This window comes from Cebus imitator, unplaced genomic scaffold (assembly GCF_001604975.1).
Source record: "Cebus imitator isolate Cc_AM_T3 unplaced genomic scaffold, Cebus_imitator-1.0 Scaffold340, whole genome shotgun sequence".
NCBI lineage: Eukaryota > Metazoa > Chordata > Mammalia > Primates > Cebidae > Cebus > Cebus imitator.
The window spans coordinates 824477-848588 of NW_016107655.1; the positions used below are offsets into that span (position 1 = coordinate 824477).

The 24112-nt window shown below is 33.9% G+C and overlaps 2 protein-coding genes across 4 annotated transcripts in view; one reads left to right on the forward strand and one right to left on the reverse strand.

The window, feature by feature from the left end:
- UBA5 (ubiquitin like modifier activating enzyme 5) overlaps positions 1 to 15197 on the forward strand; it is an 18950-nt gene extending 3753 nt beyond the window's left edge. Inside the window, exons 2-12 of the mRNA XM_017505701.2 lie at positions 2424 to 2469; positions 2584 to 2673; positions 5395 to 5504; positions 7072 to 7158; positions 7777 to 7861; positions 8586 to 8690; positions 8864 to 8991; positions 12631 to 12766; positions 13007 to 13082; positions 13215 to 13321; positions 13870 to 15197. Of these exons, the coding sequence (XP_017361190.1) occupies positions 2424 to 2469; positions 2584 to 2673; positions 5395 to 5504; positions 7072 to 7158; positions 7777 to 7861; positions 8586 to 8690; positions 8864 to 8991; positions 12631 to 12766; positions 13007 to 13082; positions 13215 to 13321; positions 13870 to 13953 (1054 nt within the window). The 3' untranslated portion in view covers positions 13954 to 15197. The remainder of the gene's footprint in view (positions 1 to 2423; positions 2470 to 2583; positions 2674 to 5394; positions 5505 to 7071; positions 7159 to 7776; positions 7862 to 8585; positions 8691 to 8863; positions 8992 to 12630; positions 12767 to 13006; positions 13083 to 13214; positions 13322 to 13869) is intronic.
- Positions 15198 to 17267: 2070 nt separating this feature from the next.
- Positions 17268 to 24112, reverse strand: part of NPHP3 (nephrocystin 3) — a 41744-nt gene continuing 34899 nt past the window's right edge. Inside the window, exons 22-27 of one of the 3 annotated variants that reach the window (XM_017505698.2) lie at positions 23507 to 23582; positions 22631 to 22758; positions 21122 to 21362; positions 19955 to 20080; positions 19281 to 19396; positions 17268 to 18626 (exon numbers count right to left, since the gene is read on the reverse strand). In XM_017505698.2, coding sequence (XP_017361187.1) covers positions 18446 to 18626; positions 19281 to 19396; positions 19955 to 20080; positions 21122 to 21362; positions 22631 to 22758; positions 23507 to 23582 — 868 coding nt within the window. In that variant the 3' untranslated portion in view covers positions 17268 to 18445. Of the gene's footprint in view, positions 18627 to 19280; positions 19397 to 19954; positions 20081 to 21121; positions 21363 to 22630; positions 22759 to 23506; positions 23583 to 24112 lie in introns of those variants that run through there. The other 2 variants (XM_017505699.2, XR_001818296.1) reach the window with 2 other exon arrangements.

The window sequence follows — 24112 nt, forward strand, 5'->3', positions numbered from 1 at the left end:
AAAAAAAAAAGAAGATTTCCAAGAATAATTGGGGCAGGGTTTTATATCTGAAGGAAGGGGTAAACTGAATGTTTACATGCTGAATGCCACAACTAAATGTGAATGGAATGCTTACATACATAATGCTGAGACTCCCAGCCTCGCTTCTTCACTTCCAACAGCTGATCGTGGGGTTGGAACTCCAACTCAGGTTGGAGTTTGAAAGATTATTCTCTAGGGAATCTGATAGCGCCAAGAGGATTGTGGGTTTCTCAGCTGAATAGGCTGGCCAGATCACCCTACAGGGAAGTCCAAAGCCAAACAGTATGGCTTATATTGTTAACCTTTATTAGTGTCCCACTCTTAAATATGAACTGAACAAAGGATGAGAGAAACTTCTAACATGAAAGAAATAAAAATAGCAACTTGGATAGACTGTGTAACAGAAACACATCCCCCCAAATTATCATTAGCATCCTCAGATGAGAGAAGATATTGTACAAATAGACATAGGAACAAGGTGCAAAGTATTTAGACGATCAAGAATTCTTGCCAATGGAGATGGTAATAGAAATGAAAATCTCAACAGAAGTGTTGGAAAATAAAGTTGAAAGAAATCATCCAGAGAATAGAGCAGATAACTAAAATGATAGATAATTGGAGAAAGAAAATAAAGGACAAATCCAGATGGTCCAACTTCCAAATAATAGGACTTCCAGACAGTGTGAAAAGCAAACCAAACAAGGAAGTAACCAAATTCTTCAAGGAAATTTCCCAGAACTGAAAACGTGAGTTTTCATTTTGAAAGGGTACACTAAAAACTCAGCACAAGGGATGAGAACAGATTCACATTAAGGCACACTGTGAAATTTTATAAGCTAGGAGACACTGCAGCATTACCTTAAAACGTTGAAAGACAATTCTAACTTTAGAATTCTATACCAAATTAAACTATTAAGAGTATATATGTAGCTTCCCACAATTATATGCTCTTTGCTTTGTCGTTTTTATAAAGAATATAATTTTGATAAGGAACATTTTCAGACATGAAAGTTCTCAAAATTTACCTCTGCTATACCCTTTGCAAAACTACTAGAAGATGATCTAACCACAGCAAAAGAGTAAGTATAAAAATAACTGTTAACAGAGTCTTTTAAACTTTCATGTGCATCAGAATTACTGGAGGGCTTGTTAAAGCAAATTGTTAGACTCCACATCCAAGATTTCTGATTGAGTGAGTGATTATTAAAAAATTGCATTTCTATCAAATTCTCAGGTGATGCTGTTGCTGATTCATAGATACTTTAGAACTAGTGAGCTATGGCATACAGAAGCAGGGGGTTAACACAAAATAAAGAAATTAAGAAATGTAGTATAATGATGAAGGAAGATCCTATGAAGGCAGCTGTATGTGCAGTAAGTCTAGAGACAGATACTATGTCAGATTCTAGGAGATATATCTTTAAGAAGATGAAATTGATAGACTGCTTCATGCATATGACTGTATCTAGAGGAATTTTAGAAAATTAGTGGAAAGTTGGGGTTGAATTTGTGAAAAAATGTAGGAAATTAAGCATCAGGAGCAACACACTTTTTAAGTTCAGGTTTGGGGATTAGAGGAAAGGGTAAGTTTTATTATATTGCATGGCCCAGATGTGAAGAGTTAACATCTAACCAAGATGACCGTATGAACACTATTGGGAGGCTGGTGGGATGGAAAATGTCTGTGTGCAGTAGGGATGAATGCTAAGAGCAAAATCTGATTCAGATAATTGACTAAAACTGAAAAGAAATAACAATGTTGGTATATTATTTAGGAATATCATGGTGATGGAGTTAAAAGTGAGGGAGAGGAAAATGGGGGTGGTGGCTGAATTTCCTAACAAGCCGGGTGAAACCATCTGACTCCTTAAAGTGAAGATGAATGAGAATTAATTATAAACTTAAACTGCAGATTGCCAGTAACTAGTTAAGCACCTCTTAGAGTCTTTGGCAAACAGTAGGAGCTTACTAAAATTAGACATCATCCATTGTGGGCAGAGGCAACAGGAGAATGGAATTCCAGCCATGAGTTTACTCTGATGATGGAGATCTAAGGGTTAAAACATTAAATATTTACGTATTCTACCAAAGCATAGAAAAATGTTGAAATTTAACTTTGACCCTTAACATTTAAGTAGCAGTCACAATCTTGGCTGTAAATCCGAATACACAGCTTTTAAAAACCAATCTTATTTCATAGGCTTCACCTGGGAGAGTTTTTAAAGCTATCTGGGTAGTTTAGTTTCACCTGGTAAAAACCAGCCTGTAAGCATCCTCCTGTTTGAAATGATTAGTAATGATAATATTTTTGTGTTTATCTTCTGTGATGATATATATCTATTTGTATTACTATCACTTAAAAGACTGTAAGCTTTAAAACATTTTTTCTCCTTTGTTTTAAGCCGCTTGATGGCATTGAAACGAATGGGAATTGTAAGCGACTATGAGGTATGATAAACCCTTTCCAAGTTTTTGTAAAATGAATTCAGTAAATGAAAATAGCTTCTGTTGACATATTTGATGAAGAGCTATTAACAACACATATTATTTTGTATTTCACAGAAAATCCGTACCTTCGCTGTAGCAATAGTAGGTGTTGGTGGAGTAGGTAGTGTGACTGCTGAAATGCTGACAAGATGTGGCATTGGTAAGGTAAAAACATTTCTCCTTGCCTATCATATAGGGAACTACTCACTCCTGGAGTAAATCAGGTACAAATTAGGATTTTTTTCATTACTAATGGCTTATTGACTTGCAGTGTATTAATCTAGATTGTTCTTTCTACCCAAAGGGTTGAGATATATCCCACCTAAACAAAAGGTGTTATTATTGCTAATTAGACAAGGATTGTCTAATTGTGTTTAGAAATGTTTCTGTTGAAGTAAATGTAAATGATTTGGACTTAAGTGTTTTAGCTATAGAAGCTTAGGAAAAAGGTAATTAATTTGATAAAGTATATGAAACACTGAAACATATAACAAATATTTTATTAAACATATACCAGACAGAATAGAAAACATGTACCTTTCTTACTCTTGAATTTGAACTAGAGAATGCTCTGGATTGATTTTTAAAAATTGGTACATTTTTAACATTTTTCTAAAATTCATTTGGATAATGGGTAGAAAGAAGTAACTTTCTTGTACCAAAATTCAATCTACCAATCTTAGATTTATAAAGCCAAAGTCTATGATGTTAGATACATAATGATTGAATAGATAAGCTTTCCACAATTACATATCCTTTAATTTGTCATTCTGGTAAAGCAAGCATTCTCCCACAGTTTACCAGTGCTTTCTAATATGTTGGTGTACCCCCAAATTCTTAAAATAATTTCAAAATTGGCACTCACTTATCAATATAGAAATAACAACACCAAAATACTAGAAATGTTTATTGAAATTTTAATATCTTTCAAAAGATTTACAAAAGCAGAACAAAAATTGCTTATAGCTGACTTAAGCACCCTGCCTGATTGACCAGGGATAATAGATCATTGAGATTGGTGGTGCTCAAGTTTGAGTATGTTATCAGAATCACTTAGAGGCCTTATTAAAACACAGATTAACAGATCCTACTCTGGTGGTTTTGGTGTCAGGTGGACTTAATAATTGACATTGCTAACAAGCTCCCAGGTGATCCTAGGAACATGATGATGTTCCTAGGACTACACTAGTAAGAACCACTGGATCCTTGTTACTCCAAGTCTGGGCTCTCAAGTAGTAACATCAGTATCGTCTCTCAATACCTACCCCAGACATACCGAATCAGAATCTGTATTTTAACACAATCCCCAAATGGTTCATTTTCACATTAAAGTTGGAGAAGTGCTCTTGCATCTCTAACAAGCTCCAGGTGGTGCTAATGCTGCTAGACCAGGCCACATTTTGAGTAGCACAGAGCTAGAATAGAACAGTAGTTATCATATTTTGCTGTAGAGTCACCTGGGAAGTTTTAAAAAAATCTTGGTGTCCAAACTGCACCCCATGAGTAAATAAGAATTATCTGGGCACGAGGCACAGACATCTGTATTTTTAAAAATTCTCCAAGTGATTCCAGTGTGCCCTCAAGTTTGTAAACTGAGAATCTACACAGGTAAGTTTCAGGAAGTCTTTAATTTGTAAAACAGATAAATACGAAGCAAATTAATGGGGTTAAATAGAAAAGTAGATGTTACGAGACCCAGAGTCCATTTCTTATGCTAAAAGGCTCTGGGATCTCTTGAAAGTATATGGGCTGCCTTGGATCACCAGATCTAGATTTGCTGCTTTATTTTAGAGATGAGGATACAGGCCTAAAAAGTGGAAGTGATTTACCCACAGTCAGAGCTAATTAGTGGCAGAGTTACAATTCAGACCTTCTGTTCTCAAGTTTAATATTTCCTGCAACTTATGCATAAACAACCTATGAGGCAGAAACTAAAATGTAATACTTGGCCTGACCTAATACATATTTATTGTTGAGCTTAAATAAACTATGTTTTGGAGACTCTTAAGTAGGATTAGAAAATTATGGAGAATGTGAGATCTTTTCTAGCAAGGTATTAAGGGCTACCTAGGTGGTATGGGTTGAAGTTTTTCTTTTTAGTTTTTGTATTGAGAAGAAAATCCCATTTTTGTTTTCATTATTTAGTATAATGAGAATTGTATTACCGAGTCACAGAATTTCATATCAAGAAGGGATTTAGGAAGTCCTTGGCTCTAGCCTGTTCTTATTGATAAGAAATGTGATCTAATGGCCATTTTAATTTGCGTGTGTGACAGAGACCAAGAGACTAATGCTGTTTGAAACAGGCTTAACTATATAGCAGGAAACAGTTAACTGATTTGTAATTTCGTTTGGAATAATGCTTTAGCCATGTCATTGGTATATATTTTGTCATCTACACAAAAGAGTCAGGTTATACTATATTTTAAGTTACAGCATTTGTTTTTAAGATTTTATTTATCCAATAGATTCCTGGCTTTTAGCAAAAAATGGAAATGAAGAAGGATTTTGGCACAGTTTTTCAAAATGGAATGAAAGGAAATTAATCTTAATTTCTGAATGAATCATTTAGAGAGGCAGCAAAGCATTGTGGTTGAGGTGCAGATGCTAGATTGAGAATGCTTGAATTTGAATCCCATTTCACTTTATATTAGATGAGTGGCCTTTGGGCAAGTGTTCCAGTTGCCTCATTTCTGAAGTAAGGATAATAATAGTACCTACATACCTCATATTAGCATTCAACAAATTAATATATGGTACCTGGTGTTTCAGAATTTGCTAGTATTATCAAACTATTAAACTAATTAAATGTAAAGCTAATTTATTATTTGGTATTTTTAGTTTTTTGGTATGTTTTTCATCAGAATACCACTATTTTCATTTTAGTTGCTACTCTTTGATTATGACAAGGTGGAACTAGCCAATATGAATAGACTTTTCTTCCAGCCTCATCAAGCAGGATTAAGTAAAGTTCAAGCAGCAGAACATACTTTGAGGTAAATGGAATAGAAATCAAGAGCCATATTCAATGAAATCTTACTTTATGTATTTGATATGCATTAATAGAAATGGATCTGAATTTTTCTCTATTAAATGCAGATTTCACTTGTACAAAGAATTTTCTTACCTGTAGGACATGGGTTGGCAAACTTTTTATGTAAAGGGCTAGATAATAAATATTTCAGTCTTTGAGGGCCAGAGGGTCTCTGTTACAGCTGTTAGTTGTAGTGTGATAGCAGCTGTAGGCAACGCAAACATGAATGAGCATGTCTGTGCTCTGATAAAATTCTATTTTTGGACTCTAAAATTTCAATTTCATACAATTTTTAATTTTTTAAATTAAAAAATTGTTTATGAGACAGAGTCTCATTCTGTCACCCAGATTGCAGTGTAGTGGCACAATCTTGGCTCACTGCACCTCCACCTCCCAGGCTCAAGCAATCCTCCCATCTCAGCCTCTTGAGTAGCTGGGACTATGGGCATGTGCCACCATGCCTGGCTAATATTTTGTATTTTTAGCAGAGATAGGGTTTTGCCATATTGCCCAAGTTGTTCACGAACTCTTGGGACTCAAGCCATTCATCCACCTAGGCCTCCCAAAATGCTCGGATTGCAGGTATGAGTCACCATGCCTGGCTGATACAATTTTTATATGTCATAAAATGTTCTTTTGATTCTTTTCCCAACCATTTAAAAATGAAAAAAACATTCTTAGCCTCAAGGCTGCACAAAAACAGGTGGCAGGCCAGATTTGGCCCATGGGCCACAGTTTGCCAATTCCTGCTTTAGGAACTTTTTAATGGCCCCAAATTTGTTCTTAACTGAATAAGGAAGTGAGGCTGAGCTGTATGTAGTTACTGGACATGGTAAAGTCTTAATTCCTGCACTTAGACTGATTGGGGTGGGAACAGTTTTGTAATCTTTATGACACAAATGAACCTAGTCCTTGAAGTGTGGGATAAAAGAGAAAAAGACTTTGGGTTTTCTTTGAATAGCTTGAATTCTGCTTCTCTAAGGTATGTGAAATGCCCTTTAGCTCTTTCATCTCTTTTTTTCCTCACAGCTTTTTCTTATCACAGCTACTAGTAGTCTTTTTAAAAATATTTTTTGGCCAGGCATTGTGGCTCACACCTGTAATCTCAGCACTTTGGGAGGCCAAGGTGGGTGGATCACGAGGTCAGGAGATCGAGACCATCCTGGCCAACATGGTGAAACCCTAGCTCTACTTAAATACAAAAATTAGCAGGGCATGGCGGTGCGTGCCTGTAATCCCAGCTAATTGGGAGGCTGAGGCAGGAGAATTACTTGAACCAGGGAGGAAGAGGTTACAGTGAGCTGAGATGGTGCCACTGCACTCCAGCCTGGTGACAGAGCTAGACTTCATCTCAAAACAAAACATTTTTTTTAGAGATAGGGTCTCGCTCTGTCCCGCAGGTTGGAGTGCAGTGTGTGCAATAATAGCTTACTGTAGCTGTGAACTCCTGGGCTCAAGTGATCCTCCCACCTCAGCCTCCTGAAATGCTAGGATTACAGACTTGTAATCATTCCCTTTTTCCTTCTTAGGAACATTAATCCTGATGTTCTTTTTGAAGTACACAACTACAATATAACTACAGTGGAAAACTTTCAACATTTCATGGATAGAATAAGGTAAAATTTTAATTTATGAATATTTTGTATAATGTTCAGCTCAAATATTAGAAAATCTATTAGAAAAATCTATGGATTAATCCAATGAATGGTAGATTGATATATATTTTTCCATTTTTAAAAACAGTAATTTTTGTGTGATTTTTATGTTTTAGAATATCATTTGAAGGTATATATTGTCCAAAAACAATTAAAAATAAAAAGCAAACAAGCAAAACCCCTGTAAGTTACAATATAAGAAGAGAGAGTTAATTTTAAGTTCTGTGATTATATTTCTGTCTGAAATGGTTTTCTTCAGAGACTGTCAGAACACCACTGAAATAATTGCATTCAATCCGCTTTTATTACATTTAAATTTGTAGTCAAGCATGAAAAAAAGTGTGAAAGCTGGTATACTTCCTTCACCCTTGTAGTTCTTGTAAAAGAAGTAATACTACAGTTATATTCATAAGTTACTCAATACTTGATATATGATATCGTTAATAGTACACATGTACTATGTGACAATTATAGTCAAACATTTAATGAAAGAATAAATGTCAGACTGGACAAATAAGTATAATGTATTAGAGTGAATTTTGTATCCTAATGTTTTTCAAATTTATTTTCTTTGACTAGTAATGGTGGGTTAGAAGAAGGAAAACCTGTTGATCTAGTTCTTAGCTGTGTGGACAATTTTGAAGCTCGAGTGACAATAAATACAGTGAGTATTCCTGCTGTGTAAGATATATTCATGGATTTATCTGTTTTCCTCTATATTCTATCAGTATATAATCCCCATCCTAAAAATAGTTTTGAATATAAACCTTTTTATGTGTTTTATTTGTAATGTTTTCTTTAAGCCTGCTCTTAAAATCTACTCTAATAGCTGGTGGACCTGTCTAGCCTTGCTGGTGTGACATGTGTTATAGTATTCTACTCTTTTTGCTGGTAGAAGAAACTATAAAAATACCTCTGATGTATAATTCTTAAATTAGTATCTTATTATAATTCTTGGTCAGCATTAGTTTTAACTTTTGTTACTTGATTTTATAAATGTATAAATATGTATAAATTGCCTAAAAACATGGTTTCTCAAAAATAAAAATAAGTATTTTTCTTTTGAATATTGTTTTAATTTTTCAGATATTTTAGCATTTTTTTGTTCCTAAAGTTATTTTAGAAAAGTGAAATTTCACATTAATTTGACAAGAAAGACAATAAACTTTGATTCAATTTAATAATATTTACTGACTACATCTTGAATACTGTCACTTTAAACAGAGTATGGTAATTACCAAGGAATTACATTATCTTATGACTTTCCTCATTTATTCTGAAAATTAATTTTAAAAGACCTTGGTAATCCATTCAGTTAAAATAATTTATTGTAAATTACTTCTTGCTCTTTTATTTTTTTTCTTATGTTTTCACCCATTTCTACTAAGGCTTGTAATGAACTTGGACAAACATGGATGGAATCTGGGGTCAGTGAAAATGCAGTTTCAGGGCATATACAGCTCATAATTCCTGGAGAATCTGCTTGTTTTGCGGTATGCATTATTCTTTTTGGATTATTATTCACTATTAGGTACGCGAATTCTTAGGGGCATTGAAAATGTATTAAAATTCAAAGAAAAAAACAAATGAATGGGGATGGAATACTCTTTGGAACATCTCATACTTTTTCTTTTTTTTGAAATGTGTTTTATTCTTTTTCATGTAGTGTGCTCCACCACTTGTAGTTGCTGCAAATATTGATGAAAAGACTCTGAAACGAGAAGGTGTTTGTGCAGCCAGTCTTCCTACCACTATGGGTGTCGTTGCTGGGATCTTAGTACAAAACGTGTTAAAGTAAGTCAGGGCTAATTTTTCTGAACAGCTTGTATGCTTTCAAAAAATATATATTTCACAAAGCATTTCAGAAATTGCAATTACCAGTTAAGTATTTAATTTGCCTACTTTAAACTTAAAGGTAGTTTTAAATGTTTTATATATGTATATGTGTAAATTCTATTTTATATATGTATGTCTACTTTTCATATATAGCTATATTAATGTTACATATATTAATACATGTGTGCATATTCCTACATGAATACATATGAATGTCAGTTACTCCCTTCATTTGGAATAGCTCTTATTAACTGATACAATGGTAGTGGTATATTTATTTATGAAGCATTAACCAAATGATTTAAATCTTTGCAAGTTTGACCAGTGGATGGAGACTTAAACACACTTGCTTCTACTATCTTGATAGAAGTCTTACCAAAAATAACCCAAATGTGATTAAACAGTAATTATTGTTAATGTAATAAAACATTCCACTAGTGTTACTGTAAATTTTACATTTACATGTACATAAAATGTAAATGTTAGCATTTATATTGGTGTTAATATAAAACACATTAACAATACTTAAAATTATTTTGAACAGATTTTTAAAATCTGCTTTTGGATGCCTCTGCTATCCAAAAACAAATATCCAGCAACTATACAATTTAAACTATAGCTAAAAAGAAGGAAAAAGATTTCTTTGCTGCTACAATTTTTGTTAGAGTTTATGAATTAACTCATACTTTATTAAAAGCAGAGTCCCTTTAGGTATTCTCTAATTCAGGCCATTTATTTTCCTTCATTTTACAACTTTAATAAGTTTAGTTGTATTTCCTAAGTCTCCAATATAGTAAGAACAAACTGCAACAAGACATATGGAGGCACCAATCAATAAGTGTCAGTTGCTGGCAAAGAAATTGTAAAAAGCATACATATAAACTCTCAAGGTAATGGCCTAGGGCTATTTCATGTAAGAGCAAATAGCCTGTTTAGCAGTACGCCCTGTCTAAATAAACATTTTATAGTATGATATAAAAAAGGAGAAAAGAATTAGGCTTACAAAGTATTCTGTTAAGGATGTGTCCTATTTAGCTAGCCCCTCTATTAATGGACATTTAGGCTACTTAATTTTTTTTTTATTAACAGTGCTGTAGACTATATCTTGTATATATCTTTGAATACTAGATCTTTTTTTTTTTTTTTTTTGAGACAAGTTCTCACTGTGTTGCCAAATTTGGAGTGCAGTGGCACAATCATGACTCACTGCAGCCTCAACCTCCTGAGCTCAAGTGACCTTTCCACTTCAGCCTCCCAAGTAGCTGGAAGTACAGGTGCATGCCACAATGGCTGGCTAATTTTTGTATTTTTTGTAGAGACAAGGTTTCACCATATTGCTCAGGCTGGTCTTGAACTCCTGAGCTCAAGTGATCTGCCCACCTCAGTCTCCCAAAGTGCTGGGATTATAGGCGTGAGCCACCATGCTCAGCCTAGAGTTTTCAATAGTACAGTTTTTTTTTTTTGAAGACAGGGTTTCACTTTGTCACCCAGGCTGGAGTGCAGTGGTATGATCTTGGCTCACTGCACTCTGTACCTTCCAGGTTCAAGTGATCCTCCCACCTCAGCCTCCCAGTTAGCTGCAACTACAGGCACCCACCACCACACCTAGCTAATGTTTTGTAGAAAGAGTCTCCCTATGTTCCCTAGGCTGTCTTGAACTCCTTAGTGAGTGCTATTCTGGGCATCATGGTGTTTATTGCCACAATTGTCTACATAATAGGAGTCAATCCAACTGCTCAGTCTTCTGGATCTCTCTATGGTTCACAAATATATGCCCTCTGCAACCAATTTTATACACCTGCAGTTACTGGACTCTACGTGGATCAGTATTTGTATCACTACTGTGTTGTGGATTCCCAGGAGGTATGAGTGGTGTTTTGGGTTTTTTTCCCTCGTTAGCAGAGGCTTTCAACTTGGAATATGTAATAGAATCACTCTGGAAACTTTTAAAAAATATTGATGACAAGCCTCCACTTGTAATTAAATCTCAAGGGGGGCTCAGTGTCATTAAGATGTAATTAACATACAAGGTAATTTGGTTAAAGAACAGTTCAGTGGTTTTAAATATATTCACAGACTTGTGCAACCATCACCACAATCAAAACATTTTTGCGATCCTAAAAAGAAACTTGTACCCATTAGCATCACTCCCCATTTCCCTAACTGTTCTTAGCCCCAGGCAACAACGAATCCTGTCTATAGATATGCCTGTTCTCTAGGTATTTCATATAAATGGAATCACACACACATACACACAAAAGCAGTCTGTCCATCTCGGTCTCCTAAAGTGCTAGGAATTACATGCATGAGCCACTGCACCTGGCCTGTAGTGCAAGTTTTTTAAAGTAGAATTTCTGAAATATTTGAGAAAGATTACTAAATTTCTCCTACAAAAGGATTATACATTTGTATCATAGTTTAGAAGTACCTAGTTTACCCATACCTTTGATAACTTTGGATATCATCAAACTCTGAAATCGTTGTCATTCTGGTGGATAAAAAAATAGGCATTTAATTTTTATTTATGAAAAATGAACACATTCTTCTGTGAATTGTCTGCTAATAGTCTTTGCTCTTTTTTGTCTTGTATATTAAGAATGTGTATTTGCAAATATTTTTCTTTTGTCATTTATCTTTTTTATGTGATTTTCTCTGTGTAGAAGCTTTTATTATGTTAGTGCAAAGGTTATTGCAGTTTTTGCCATTACTTTTGACAAAAACTGCAATTATTTTTGTGCCAACCTAATAAAAGACATCAGATTGGCTGGGTGCAGTGGCTCACGCCTGTAATCCCAACAATTTGGGAGGCCAAGGCAGGCAGATTGCTGGAGCCTGGGAATTCCAGACCAGCCCTGACAACATGGCAAAGCCCCGTCTTTACAAAAAAAAAATACAAAAATTAGCCAAGTGGTGTTGCTTGCCTGTAGTCCCAGCTACTTGGGAGGCTGAGATAGGATTGCTTGAGCCTGGGAAGGTGAGGCCTCAGTAAGCCATGATCATGCCACTGCACTCCAGCCTGGGCAACAGAGTAAAAAGTATCAGATTTGACTGGGAAGAGGGCAGGAGAGAGCTGGAGGTACATCGGATACTGGAAATGCTCTGTATCTTGATCTGGTGATGGTTACATGAAAGACTCACACAAAATTTTATTGAGCTATACATTTAAGATTGTACATTTTATAATAAATTACATACAATTTTAAAAATTTAATTAGATTTAGTACCATATCTCAGGGATTTAAAAAATACACTTCTCCCACATTTTAACTTCTCTGAAATCAGCACGCTTCTTTAAGTTGTTGACATAGTTTAGCTGGCAGCATTTCATCTTTTAGAGGTTCAAAAAGTAGTGTGTTCTACAGTTGATGAAATGGAGTAATCTTTTCTTTCCTTCATTCAATAAACATTGAAGCATCTACTATGAACCAGGCAAAGTAAATAAGAGAAAATTTCTGTTTTTTGGATGCAAATTTCTGTTTTCTAGTTAAAAAAAAAATCATTACCTATTTCAAAGTCATTTTAAAAAAATTTAGCTATTCCAGTACTCTTCCTGGTTTTAATTTCTTTATTTAAGTCTATTTTGATTTGTCTTTCCAGGTTTCTGTTAAATTTTGGTACTGTTAGTTTTTATCTTGGATACAATGCAATGCAGGATTTTTTTCCTACTATGTCCATGAAGCCAAATCCTCAGTGTGATGACAGAAATTGCAGGAAGCAGCAGGAAGAATATAAGGTATATGGCAATGTGTTAGAGTGCATGAGGGATCATATTGCATAGGACAATAAGTTAAGCAGATTTGGAATACAAGATAAATGGATTCTGTATTTTTATAGTGTTAACTTACTCACCATACTTCAAAAATGAATGTTCTTTCTTGCTTTTGGTAAGATAATAAGTCTGTCTGAATTCTTGATTAATGCTTCAGAGAACTGAGAATAAGTAAGAACACTTGATGCTGTTTGATTTCTACAGAAAAAGGTGGCAGCACTGCCCAAACAAGAGGTTATACAGGAAGAGGAAGAGGTAATCCATGAAGATAATGAATGGGGTAGGTGTTCTTTTATATATTGAAATGGCAGCATAAAGCAAAACCTTTTATGGTAAGGAATCTAACAAGATTATATAAAATAATTATTGCTTACTAAATTCCTTAAAAACTGATATAGGATCAAATTTGCAGGTATTGAGCTGGTATCTGAGGTTTCAGAAGAAGAACTGAAAAATTCTTCAGGTCCAGTTCCAGACTTACCTGAAGGAATTACAGTGGCATATACAATTCCAAAAAAGGTATTTCAAAAATATGATTTACCCATATGTAAATACCACATAAGAGAAAATATTTATCTTCTTTCATCTTCATTCTAATTTGTAATGCCAATGAAGAATTTCCCGTTTTAGGTATTTTATGCTATAGGCATTAAGATGTGAGAAAGAGAGAGGTATTCATTGTTAATATGCAGATATTTATAGCTTATTTTAAATTCTTTTAAAACATGGAATAAAATGGTTTTGTTCACTTATTAATTAACCAACTATAATAGATGTTGAAGAAGATCTCATTAAATGAAGATCTCATTTTTGTATTTTGGTAGTTTTAGCTATAATACCATTTAAAAAACTAGAGCAGTCAAGAATATTGAAATTACTGCCTTGTAAAGAAACAGACTGGTGAGGAATGCAAAAGACTGTCTTTCTTCTAAAAATTAGAAGACATTTGTTAAAGAAAATTTACTTTATAACCTGTTGAGCATGGTCAAAACTTATTATATATTCCTAAGCATCAAGAATTCTATATGGTTCTTTTTTTTCACTATATTTCCCTTATTTGTCAATAGGAAGAAGATTCTGTCACTGAGGTAACAGTGGAAGATTCTGGTGAAAGCTTGGAAGATCTCATGGCCAAGATGAAGAATATGTAGATAATGGACTGGCATATATTTTATTTCTCATGTTAAAGCCTCTTCCCTTGAAATTAAAAACAAATTTTTTAACTGATAAAACTTAGGCAACATTAATTAATGTATACTCTTAACTGAATTGTTAGTTTTTGAAAATCCTGTAACTTGCTTGTTTCTCCCTACTCCAACAAAATCATTAACTCTCCTAAAATGTATGTTTCATTCTAGTAAGAAAACCTCAAAGGATTGTAGGATGTAAATCTTATTTGAAAACATAGTATTGAAATGTGTTGGCCTTTTGGAGTTGGGGAAGGACAAATCTGATCCTGTAATCTTTTTCTTTCCAATCTCTTTTCTTTTTAATCCCTTGTGTCTATTGCATGAGGATATGGACAGTAAAGCAGCGCATGATCCCTAGATATAGGGAAAAGGACAAGGCATACAGCTTACTGATTAGAGCTAGCAAACATCTCCTCATTATGTCTGGAATTGCTTTCTATAATAAAATTGCCCACTACTAACTTGACCAACAATGAATTTAAAATAGTTAATGTATGAAGTAACATCCTCTCAAATGTTTGCTGATGAAATACAAGTTGAAATGTAGTTACTGGAAAAGTCTGTAAACCTGTGCATTATATATATTCAAAGTGAAACAAAGGCAAATAAAAAGCAGCTATCTTCATGAATAGACAAAGTTGCTTTCAGGAAGTATAAATTATATTCTGCACTGACCAAGGAATAGAAATTATTGCATCTGTGGAACATATATCTGGAGTTACTATACTTTACTGAAGAGCAAGGCATAAATTTAGATTAATGTCTATCCAGATTACACTAATTCTTTAGGGTACTCCTGGATACTTCATTTAAATTTGATTCTCAAAGTAGTAGATGTCGGCAAGGGTTGTTCTGTATAGTGGGCATAAAAGAACAGTTCTAAATTGCCTCTGCAAAGACTTGTGGTCAGTGGAGGAGTATCATTTCCCTTGATCATGATCGCTAAACTGTAAGTTGATATAAATTAGCTTTCTCTGAAGTTGCACCTAAGTACCTTGGTTGAAATAAATTTCCAATGGTTTGGAGACTAATAAATACCATGCAGGCATAACCATGACCAGTAGGATGTTTCTATACTTATTTCCTATTTTGATTTTTACTTTGAAGATGTGAATATCTTAATTATATCTCTAGGGGAAAAATGTTGTAAAAAATAAAAAGTACATCCCTGATTTGTAAAAAAAAGTTCAAAAAAACTGAATTCAGAAAAAGTCTCAAGTTTCAAATGTCTTCAATACATTGTTTTGAGATGCTACAATTATACTATGAGTCTCATGTTTATAGTGAAGTCTGGAAAGCAGGAGGATAGTTTTTTTTTTAGCCTTGAAACTTATCTGTGTTGCCTTGGTGGGTCTTTTACTATCTTTAAAAAATTTGGCATATTCAACTATAAAATAGCTTTTCTAGTATGAGAGATGTTTTGAATTTAAAACATGAAATGCAGTCTTTCAAAAATAATTTTCCTTTGGAAACTTGCACATGTAAGGTTTTATAAAATTTTATGATTTGATAAAGTATCATATCTAGAATTCACTGTCTTATCTGCTCTCAAGTTGGCATTGCATCACTGCTGGTGTCTTACACTGTACCAAATCTTACCTAATTGATCTAACTTTTTTGTCTAATATCTTTCATTAAAAACTGTTGGATTATTTTACCATAAAAAAATCTGGTAACAGACATGCTGCTATCCTAGAGTACTCTCTTGACAGTCAGCATGCCATGAAAACTTGCATAAGAAGGAAGCTGATTATGAAAAATTAATCTCATTGAATTTAGTATTACTAAATAAACTCGCAGCATTTGACCAGATTTGTAAACACTATGGATTCTAATGTGAAAGATGGAAAAGCAGTCACCAAATTGCCTTGGAACAGAGACTCTAAATGATAGTAAAACAACATATTCAACTTTAATTCCTGTCTCATTGTTAATGGGAAGTTAGTTATGGTTCTAGTTAAATGTTGTAGAGAAAATAAGTATTATTAGTTTCTTTTCATAAAAATACTCCCTGGATACTTATACTGAGCAAAACAAAAAACAACAGCCACTTAAGAATATTTGTTAAAGGAAGCTTTGACCCCTGCATCACATTTTCTTCATATTTCCTTTTCAGTAAGGTATTGACTAATGAAAATTAAAACTAGAATAAATAAGTGCCCTACCAATTCAGATTTATAATTGAGTTGTCTGAAAGCTACCTTTTTCATTATGAAGGTACATACTAATGAGAATAAATGTTCCTATTTGAGAACTTCAAATATGCAGACACAAAGATGTTCCAGCTACTTTTATCTTTTTAAGTATGCATTCTACGTGAGAACATTTGGGCTGGTAGTAAAATCAGTAGTAATATCAAAATGTAGTTTATTATGTTTAAATTTAATTCTTTTGGAATACATAATTTCAAGTGATCAATATGTCCTCAACTATAGTTACTCAAGCACAAATTTTGGAGGTACAAAGAATAATATTCTTAAGGTAGTTTTTCCTTTCTTCAGGGTTCTTCCAGAGTACTGCTCTGATTATTTTCTAAAGCAGTTTTTCTAAGGTGATAAACTGAACACATTACTTGCTATGTATTAAATTACTAGTACTACTAAATAATCAAATTCTAATCTCTAACAGCTTAATTCTAAAATCAATGTCTGGTATATTTGTGAGTTCAATTACTTTGTGTCTTTCACAGCTGCCACACCCAGAAAGGTATGTTATTGTTATAGTTTATCTTCTATTTTTCCCTCTTGGACTATTCCTAAAGGAGGAAGAAGAAAGCTCATTATATACTGCCTCCTTCCTTTTTAAATAGCCACTACAGTGCTTTAGAGTTATACCACTGCTTCTCACACCTATGTGTACATGAGTCACTTTGGGATCTAGCTAAAATACAGATTGATTCACTAGGTCTGGGGAGAGGCCTGAGAGTCTGAATTTTTAATAAGCTGCCAGGTCGTGATGATAATGGTTTGTGGACCACCCAGTGAGTAGTAACTACACCTCAGAGAACATTAACCAAAACCTTAAGCTGAGCAAACTACTGAGCAGCAAATACTGACAACATTTTGTTCACAAAAAAGTTCAACATATTTCTTTAAAAATTATGCAAAACCGCCCTCTTGTAAAAACTAGGTATTTCTTCAAAAATTAATGCAAAACAGCCCTCTTGTATAAACTAGAGTAGGGAAAAAAGAACTTGAAATTGCACTTTTATTTTAAAACAGTGAAGTGTGATTATTAATTATATCTTTCACTTTTAATACATGTTAGGGTCTTGTAAGTATTAAATTGATGATTTCATTATATATAAATACACAAATGGTTCAAAACTATCCAAAATGTTGCAATATTTATAAAATCCATAAAAATATTTAATTTTCAGAATAAAAATGGCAAACAAATTTGAGTTTGAGGTAAATGAATAGAGAGATATAGGCCATCTACGAAGGAAGATAAAGGAGAATGTCATGTCTATATTTTGTTAAAAGTCAAAGAATGCTACAGAGCTTGACCTGTTACTGCATTAAGACTTCAGACATTATACAGATACATATACTAGATAGTAATAAATAATATACAATGTAGACAGCACAGAAAGCAGAGGGATTGAACCAATCTGTTCAAGGGAAGGGTGGAATAAAGAATTTTTAAAAATGCAGCAATCAGGGATTCTTGTGACTAATTTGTTTCACTGAAGACAACTTGAATCTTTCATGAACATTATCCCTTTAATCCTTGAAACTTTCCTTTGAGGTAGAGAATTAGGACAGACTACTGCTGAAAAGCAAGAGGCACGGTGAGGCTAAAGCAGCTCTTGAGAGCTGAAAAGAATCATGGAATTCTTTTTTTCTTTTTTGAGACAGAGTCTCGCTCTGTTGCCCAGGTTGCTCTTTGCAACCTCCACCTCCCAAGTTCAAGCGATTCTCATACCTCAGCCTCCTGAGTAGTTGGGATTATAAGGATGCGCCACCATGTCCAGCTAATTTTTTTGTTGTTGTTGTATTTTTAGTAGAGGCAGGGTTTTGCCATGTTATCCAGGCTGGTCTCGGTCTCCTGGCCTCAAGTGATTCTCCTACTTCAGCCTCCCAAAGTGCTAGGATTGCAGGCATAAGCCACCATACCTGCCCAAGATTCATGGAATTCTTGAACTTGTATTAACTGCTCTGCCAGCTCTTCTTGAACAAAGACCAATCCACTCTTCATGATTTGCTCCTCATGTCATCTTAGAATTCTAATGTGTCTACATCCTTGGATACCATATGATAGTAAAATTATTTTAAACAAAACAGACACAATCAATTCCAACTTAATGTAGTCCAATACATCTTCATACAAATATCAGTTAAATCACACATAGTAAAATTTCTTAAACCTTTTAAAGTTTCAAATTCAAATGTTCCAAATGTTTAATGATTTTGTCTTAAGGTACATTTGCAAAGAATTCTAACTGCTGCTATTACCTTTGTCCTTGCTGAAGGAAGACATTAGGAGAATGAGCTGTTTTTAAGCTAAATGTGTCTCCACTTGATGAATGTCGTGAAGGAGCTTTTCCACCCAAGAGTGATGTTTCTGCTTCTTTTATTTCCATTGCCCTTTTGTATAATTCAGCAGCTTTTTCAAAATCTCCTTCTTCATAGCTTTGAGAGAGAGAGGGAGAGAGGGAGAGGGAGAGGGAGAGGGAGGGAGAGAGAGATACCTCTTAAAATGAGAATATAACCTCTTACCAATTCAAAATGACCTTATGGGATACAGAAAAAAAAGCTGTAAATATTTGCTAACTTCCCCCTTTTCCAGTGTATTCACTCAAGCAGACCAGTAAAACAATACCCCAATTCTTCTCCTTTCTACCACTATCAGTATTTTAATGTCTCATATGGATACCATTAAAACCATGTTGTAATGGAGGCAGTGAAATTGCTAAGGAAAGTTAGGTATTCTCTGCTTCCTGAGAAAAATACAAATGAGCAAGCAAAAGTCAACATATACTTAATGGCAAATTCACTCTGAGGACAGCAAATTACCCATATTATTCCCAGAGCCAGTTGCAGTGTAAAACATCCTTCACTATTTACCATGGTAAGGACATTCCTCTGTGAAATAGATCATGCAGCCTTCCTTTCACTTCAGGATACTACTTTAGTATCTCTTGAAGTCGATCAGCAAAAAACCACCCCTCCCCACTCTAAGAAAAAAACATTCAGCAATAAATATTTTGTGCTGTTGTAAGACAAATTAAAGCTACTCCAAATAAAAGAATTAGGCTGTATAAGGAAAGTGAAAAAAATTCTTACCTAAGTACAGCTAAATTTTTTAATGTTTCTCCAACTCGAGGATGCATCCGACCCAGGCTATCTTCGTAAATCTTTAATGCTCTTTCATATAATGGCAAAGCTTCAACGTGTTTTTTCTTATTAAAAAAATAATAATGTTTACTTAAGTACACTGGGTTTCTGAAATTAATGTATTCTAGACTAAGCTAACCTACTTTGATTAGTACTTTAAAATGTTAATATCCTCCTAAAAGAGGGGAATAAGGAGAGGCAGTATAATAGAAAGTCAGATACTTAAGATTCAGCCCTGGCTTGGTAACCATTTGACCATAACCCAATACTGTAAGCACAAACCTGTTCCTTTATTGCCCAACGGGCCCCACACTTGACTCTTGCCCATCATTATCAAATGCCACAGACTTCAATACAGTATTATATAGAAGGATGTAGATTACCTCCAAAATTTTAGAAACTAAGCCTATGCTCTGAACTAAACACAGTGTTTTACACTAAGAGGAAGAGACCTTTGTACGAGTCTAACTTCAATAGTTTCTTAGGTACTAAAGGAAGCATTAGAAATAAATATCCTTAAATTGTCTTTCATTATATTTACTGTGCCATATCTAATTCATGTTTACCTATATTTTATATCATAAATTCATTCATTTATAAAACATTAAAATATGGGAACTTACCATTTGACTATAAAGAACAGCTAAGTTCACCAAGGCAGTAGCTACACTAGGGTGCTTTGGGCCAAAAGATTTCTGTCGAATTTCAACAGCCAATTCATACAAAGGTACAGCTTTGTCAAGTTTCCCCTAAAAAACAAAAGTTAAATCTAACGAAAATGTAAGGCAATAAATACTATCTTATCAGAGCTTTCTCCATAAGTAAAATTTCATATTAAAGGGTAATTTTGAAGAAAAAAAATCTCAGAAGCATTTCCTCTTAGCTTAATGGTTAAGTTTATAGATAACTGAAAATCTAAAGCTACACTGTATATAAAAGCATTTTCTTTGATAATTCAGAAAACCCTTTAGAATCATCCACTATTACTCACTGTTTCTAGTGTAGTAAAAACATAACAGCTAAAGTGGATTTACTATTGCACATAATTTGGAGACTGCATCAAAATAAAAAGATCATTTCTTGCCAAATCCCTTCCAGATTTTTCTAACTACTTCATTTCAACTGAAAGTTGGGCAGAAATAGCAGCAATGTACCCTTCTTTCTAAAACATAAACTGCAGTGTCAGTATGACCAGTAAGGGTCCCACAAAGTCTAAAGACAGTCTACAAAGCTCTGTAACTATGCTAAATGAAAGCAGATTTCCCTGGAATGTTTTTTTTGTTTTTGAGAATAGCTATAAAAATTCCAAATATCACTCAGTATAGAATGCTATGGCAAACAATGGTTACATTTAATTACAGGCAAAGCCAAGAAAGAATGAAATAAAAATGTTCATTTAATCAACTACAAAGACATCTCCTGATTTCTTATGTTTATGTTTCTTTACACAGCAAACTTAATATTGGTGGAATTTTAGAACTTCTGAAATGTAAAACAGGCTTGAATTAGAATGCTAATAAATGCATTTGCACTTGGAATGTATTTAACAAAAGCGAACCAGCACCTTAATTTACTAGTATATTATTTCAGAAAAGGAATCAATGTAACCAGCTAAGCATGAAATAATTATTTTTAGATGTTCTGGTCAGTTACTTGTTAAAAGTTAAATCATGATTTTTAAAGCTCATATAAACAAATCTATCCATCATAAAGATAAATTATTTTGCTGATAGTAGTTGTGGCTTAACTGATGTGTTATCAAACATGTAAGAATGTCAAGGATTACTTACCATTTTCTTATACAAGATGGCAAGATGCTTCACCGTATATGCCAAAGAAGGGTGATCAGGAGCTAATGCACGTCTCCGAATATCTAAAGCTCTTTCATAAAGTTCTTCTGCTTTATCATACTGCTTCTTTTCATTGCATAGAGCTGCCAGATTATTCAAAGACTGAGCACAGTCAGGGTGATCTGGTCCTAGAACTCGCTCCCTCATTTCTAAGGAACGCTTCAGAAACTGGTCAGCTGTTCTGTGAACACAATCCCAAAACGGCTTAAACTATCTATTCTCTAGAATAGATATTGTTCTATTAATAATAATTCTATTAATATTATCAATAATTAATGTATAATAATAGAATAGATATTATTCTATTAATAATTATATTAATTAGGGGTCAGAAAACCGACCCCTAATTAAGTAGAGAACGCAATCATTTTTATTCTCAGATTCAAGTATAATGAGAGATTCAACTCAAAATCTAACTTCCCCCTTTCCCACCCCCATCCCTTCCTGTCCTTTTCCTGATAATCTGAGAGCCTAAAATATGTGGATGATTGCCTCTTTTCTCCACTTCTGAAAGACAAACTGATAGATATTTTCCAAAACAAACTTTTTATACTTTAAAAATTATTTGACCCAGGTCAAATATAAGATTTTGGTGTTCACTCTTCCTCCCTTTGGAGTTAGTACTAAATAATTTTTATTTCTGTGTGTGTGTGTGTGTGTGTGTGTGTGTAACCTTGAACTCCCAGGCTCAAATGATCCTCCCACCTTAGCCTCTCAAGTAGCTGGGACTACAGGTGTGTATCATCATGTCTGGCTAATTTATTAATTTTTTTGTAGAGTCAGGGTCTATGTTGCCCTGGCTGGTCTCAAAGTCCTGGCCTCAAGTGATCCTCATGCCTCAGCCTCCCAAAGCTCTGGGATTACAGGCATGAGCTCTCATGCCCAGCCAGTAACTAAATAATTTTTAGCAAAAGAATAAATCATTATTTTTTACATTAGGTTCTGTAAGGGAACTAAAGATTTATTACACTTTTCTGACATCCAAAGTTTCAAATTTGTTATATTTTTCTGATATCTGAAGAAGTTCAAAAATACTTCTTTTTCATAACATAGAAATATAAATGTCATTTTGAATATTTTAGCCCAAATAAACTGACAAATAAAACTAGAAACCATCTACATTATTTATTTTCCATTAGTCCCAAGTTGCTTCTCCTGTGAGGTCTCATGTACAATATCCACACAAACTCACTTTTCAAAAATACATAAAATGCACCAGGGAAACTACAGAATAAGTTTTTAGTTAAGACACAACGTGAAAAGAAACACAGCAGAGAAAATGGCACGGTCTTCAGGTATGTGTATAGTCATTACGTAACATACATACATGAAATTTGGCATGGTTTTTATCAATTTGTTTCTAGCTTTAGACTTGATAAAAATGTAAAACAGCATTGCATCAAAGAGAAAATGGTTAATTATTTTTATTATTAACCACACAGTACTCACTCCAGGTTATTCTGAAGATAGTAGAGAACACCCAGTTCATTGAGGGTCCGAGCATTATCAGGTGTGTCCTTACCTAATGTAAGCTCTTCTAACTGTAGAGCCCGTCTACGCAAAAGGGCAAATCCATACTGCAGCAAACATGAAAAATGAAAAACAATTACTAAGTAGGTGCAGTCCTTGATTTTGAAACAATATAAGAAAAAATCTTCTTTTTTTCCCATTTAATCTAGATAACGATTTTAAGTTTCACACTAAATTAACAATGATTATTCAAACACAAATATTTCCACACAGCAACACATTCTAAAATTCATTAAAAACTATTTCATGAAAATGATTATATTTTAGAAATTAAACTATATCTCAAAGTGCTTCAATAAATATTAGAAAATAATTAATTTGCAGATATTTATCAACCCCATAGGTAAACACATAAACATCAGCTCCATAAAAATGCATACAGCATTTTAAGGAAATATGTTACAGTTAGACTTTATCAGCAACTTAAAAAAATGAAAATAACTTTTATTGTGTGTTTAAGGGGGAGATGTTCTTCACTTTTGAACATAACACAAAATGTTAACTCAATTGCTTTTATTCTTTTTCCCAACCCTTTAAAGAACTGAGGTAGCTTTGAATTCCATCTTTCAAAGCCTAATCTTCACATGAACTTCAGGGTTCCACTTTTTTAAAGTCTAAGTTGTACGTCTTAGTACTATGATATTTTAACACATAAATAAAAAAGAAAATGTTAACCAGTTCTTTTCTAAAGAACTAGATGATTTTAAAATCTAAAGCTCTTAAACATGTGGGGTGTATGCATTTATGATGCTTGTTTCCTCTTATGTTCAAAACACAACACAAAAGAAATCTTACCAAGTTGCCTTTTTTCTTTATAGCTTTCTGACGAATTTTAAAGGATTTTTTCCTAAAATGATCGGCTTGTTCATATCTTAAAAAAAATTACAGTAAGTCAAACAAAAGAAACATATTCAAAGTATACTTCAGTGAAATGAAAGTACTCTTTTCACAGTGTAAAGTCTTTTTGGGCTATTAAATACAGCATTTTTCTAGAAACAGTCATATGACATTACAAATCTCTAAGAAACCCTTCATAAAACAAAATATGACAAAACACTAAGATACCTTAGTCTATTATGAATGTTTTACTGATAAAAAGTTCTGTTCAATTAAAAAAAATCTGATAGCTGGGCATGGTGGCTCACACCTATAATCCCAGCACTTTGGAAGGCTGAGGTGGGCAGATCACAAGGTCCAGGAGTTCAAAACTAGCCTGACCAACATGGTGAAACCTTATTTCTACTAAAAATACAAAAATTAGCCGGGCATGGTGGCAGGTGCCTGTAGTCCCAGCTACTTAGAAGGCTGAAGCAGGAGAATCGCTTGAACCTGGGAGGCAGAGGTTGCAGTGAGCTGAGATTGCACCACTGCACTCCAGCTTGGGTAACAAGAGTAAAACTC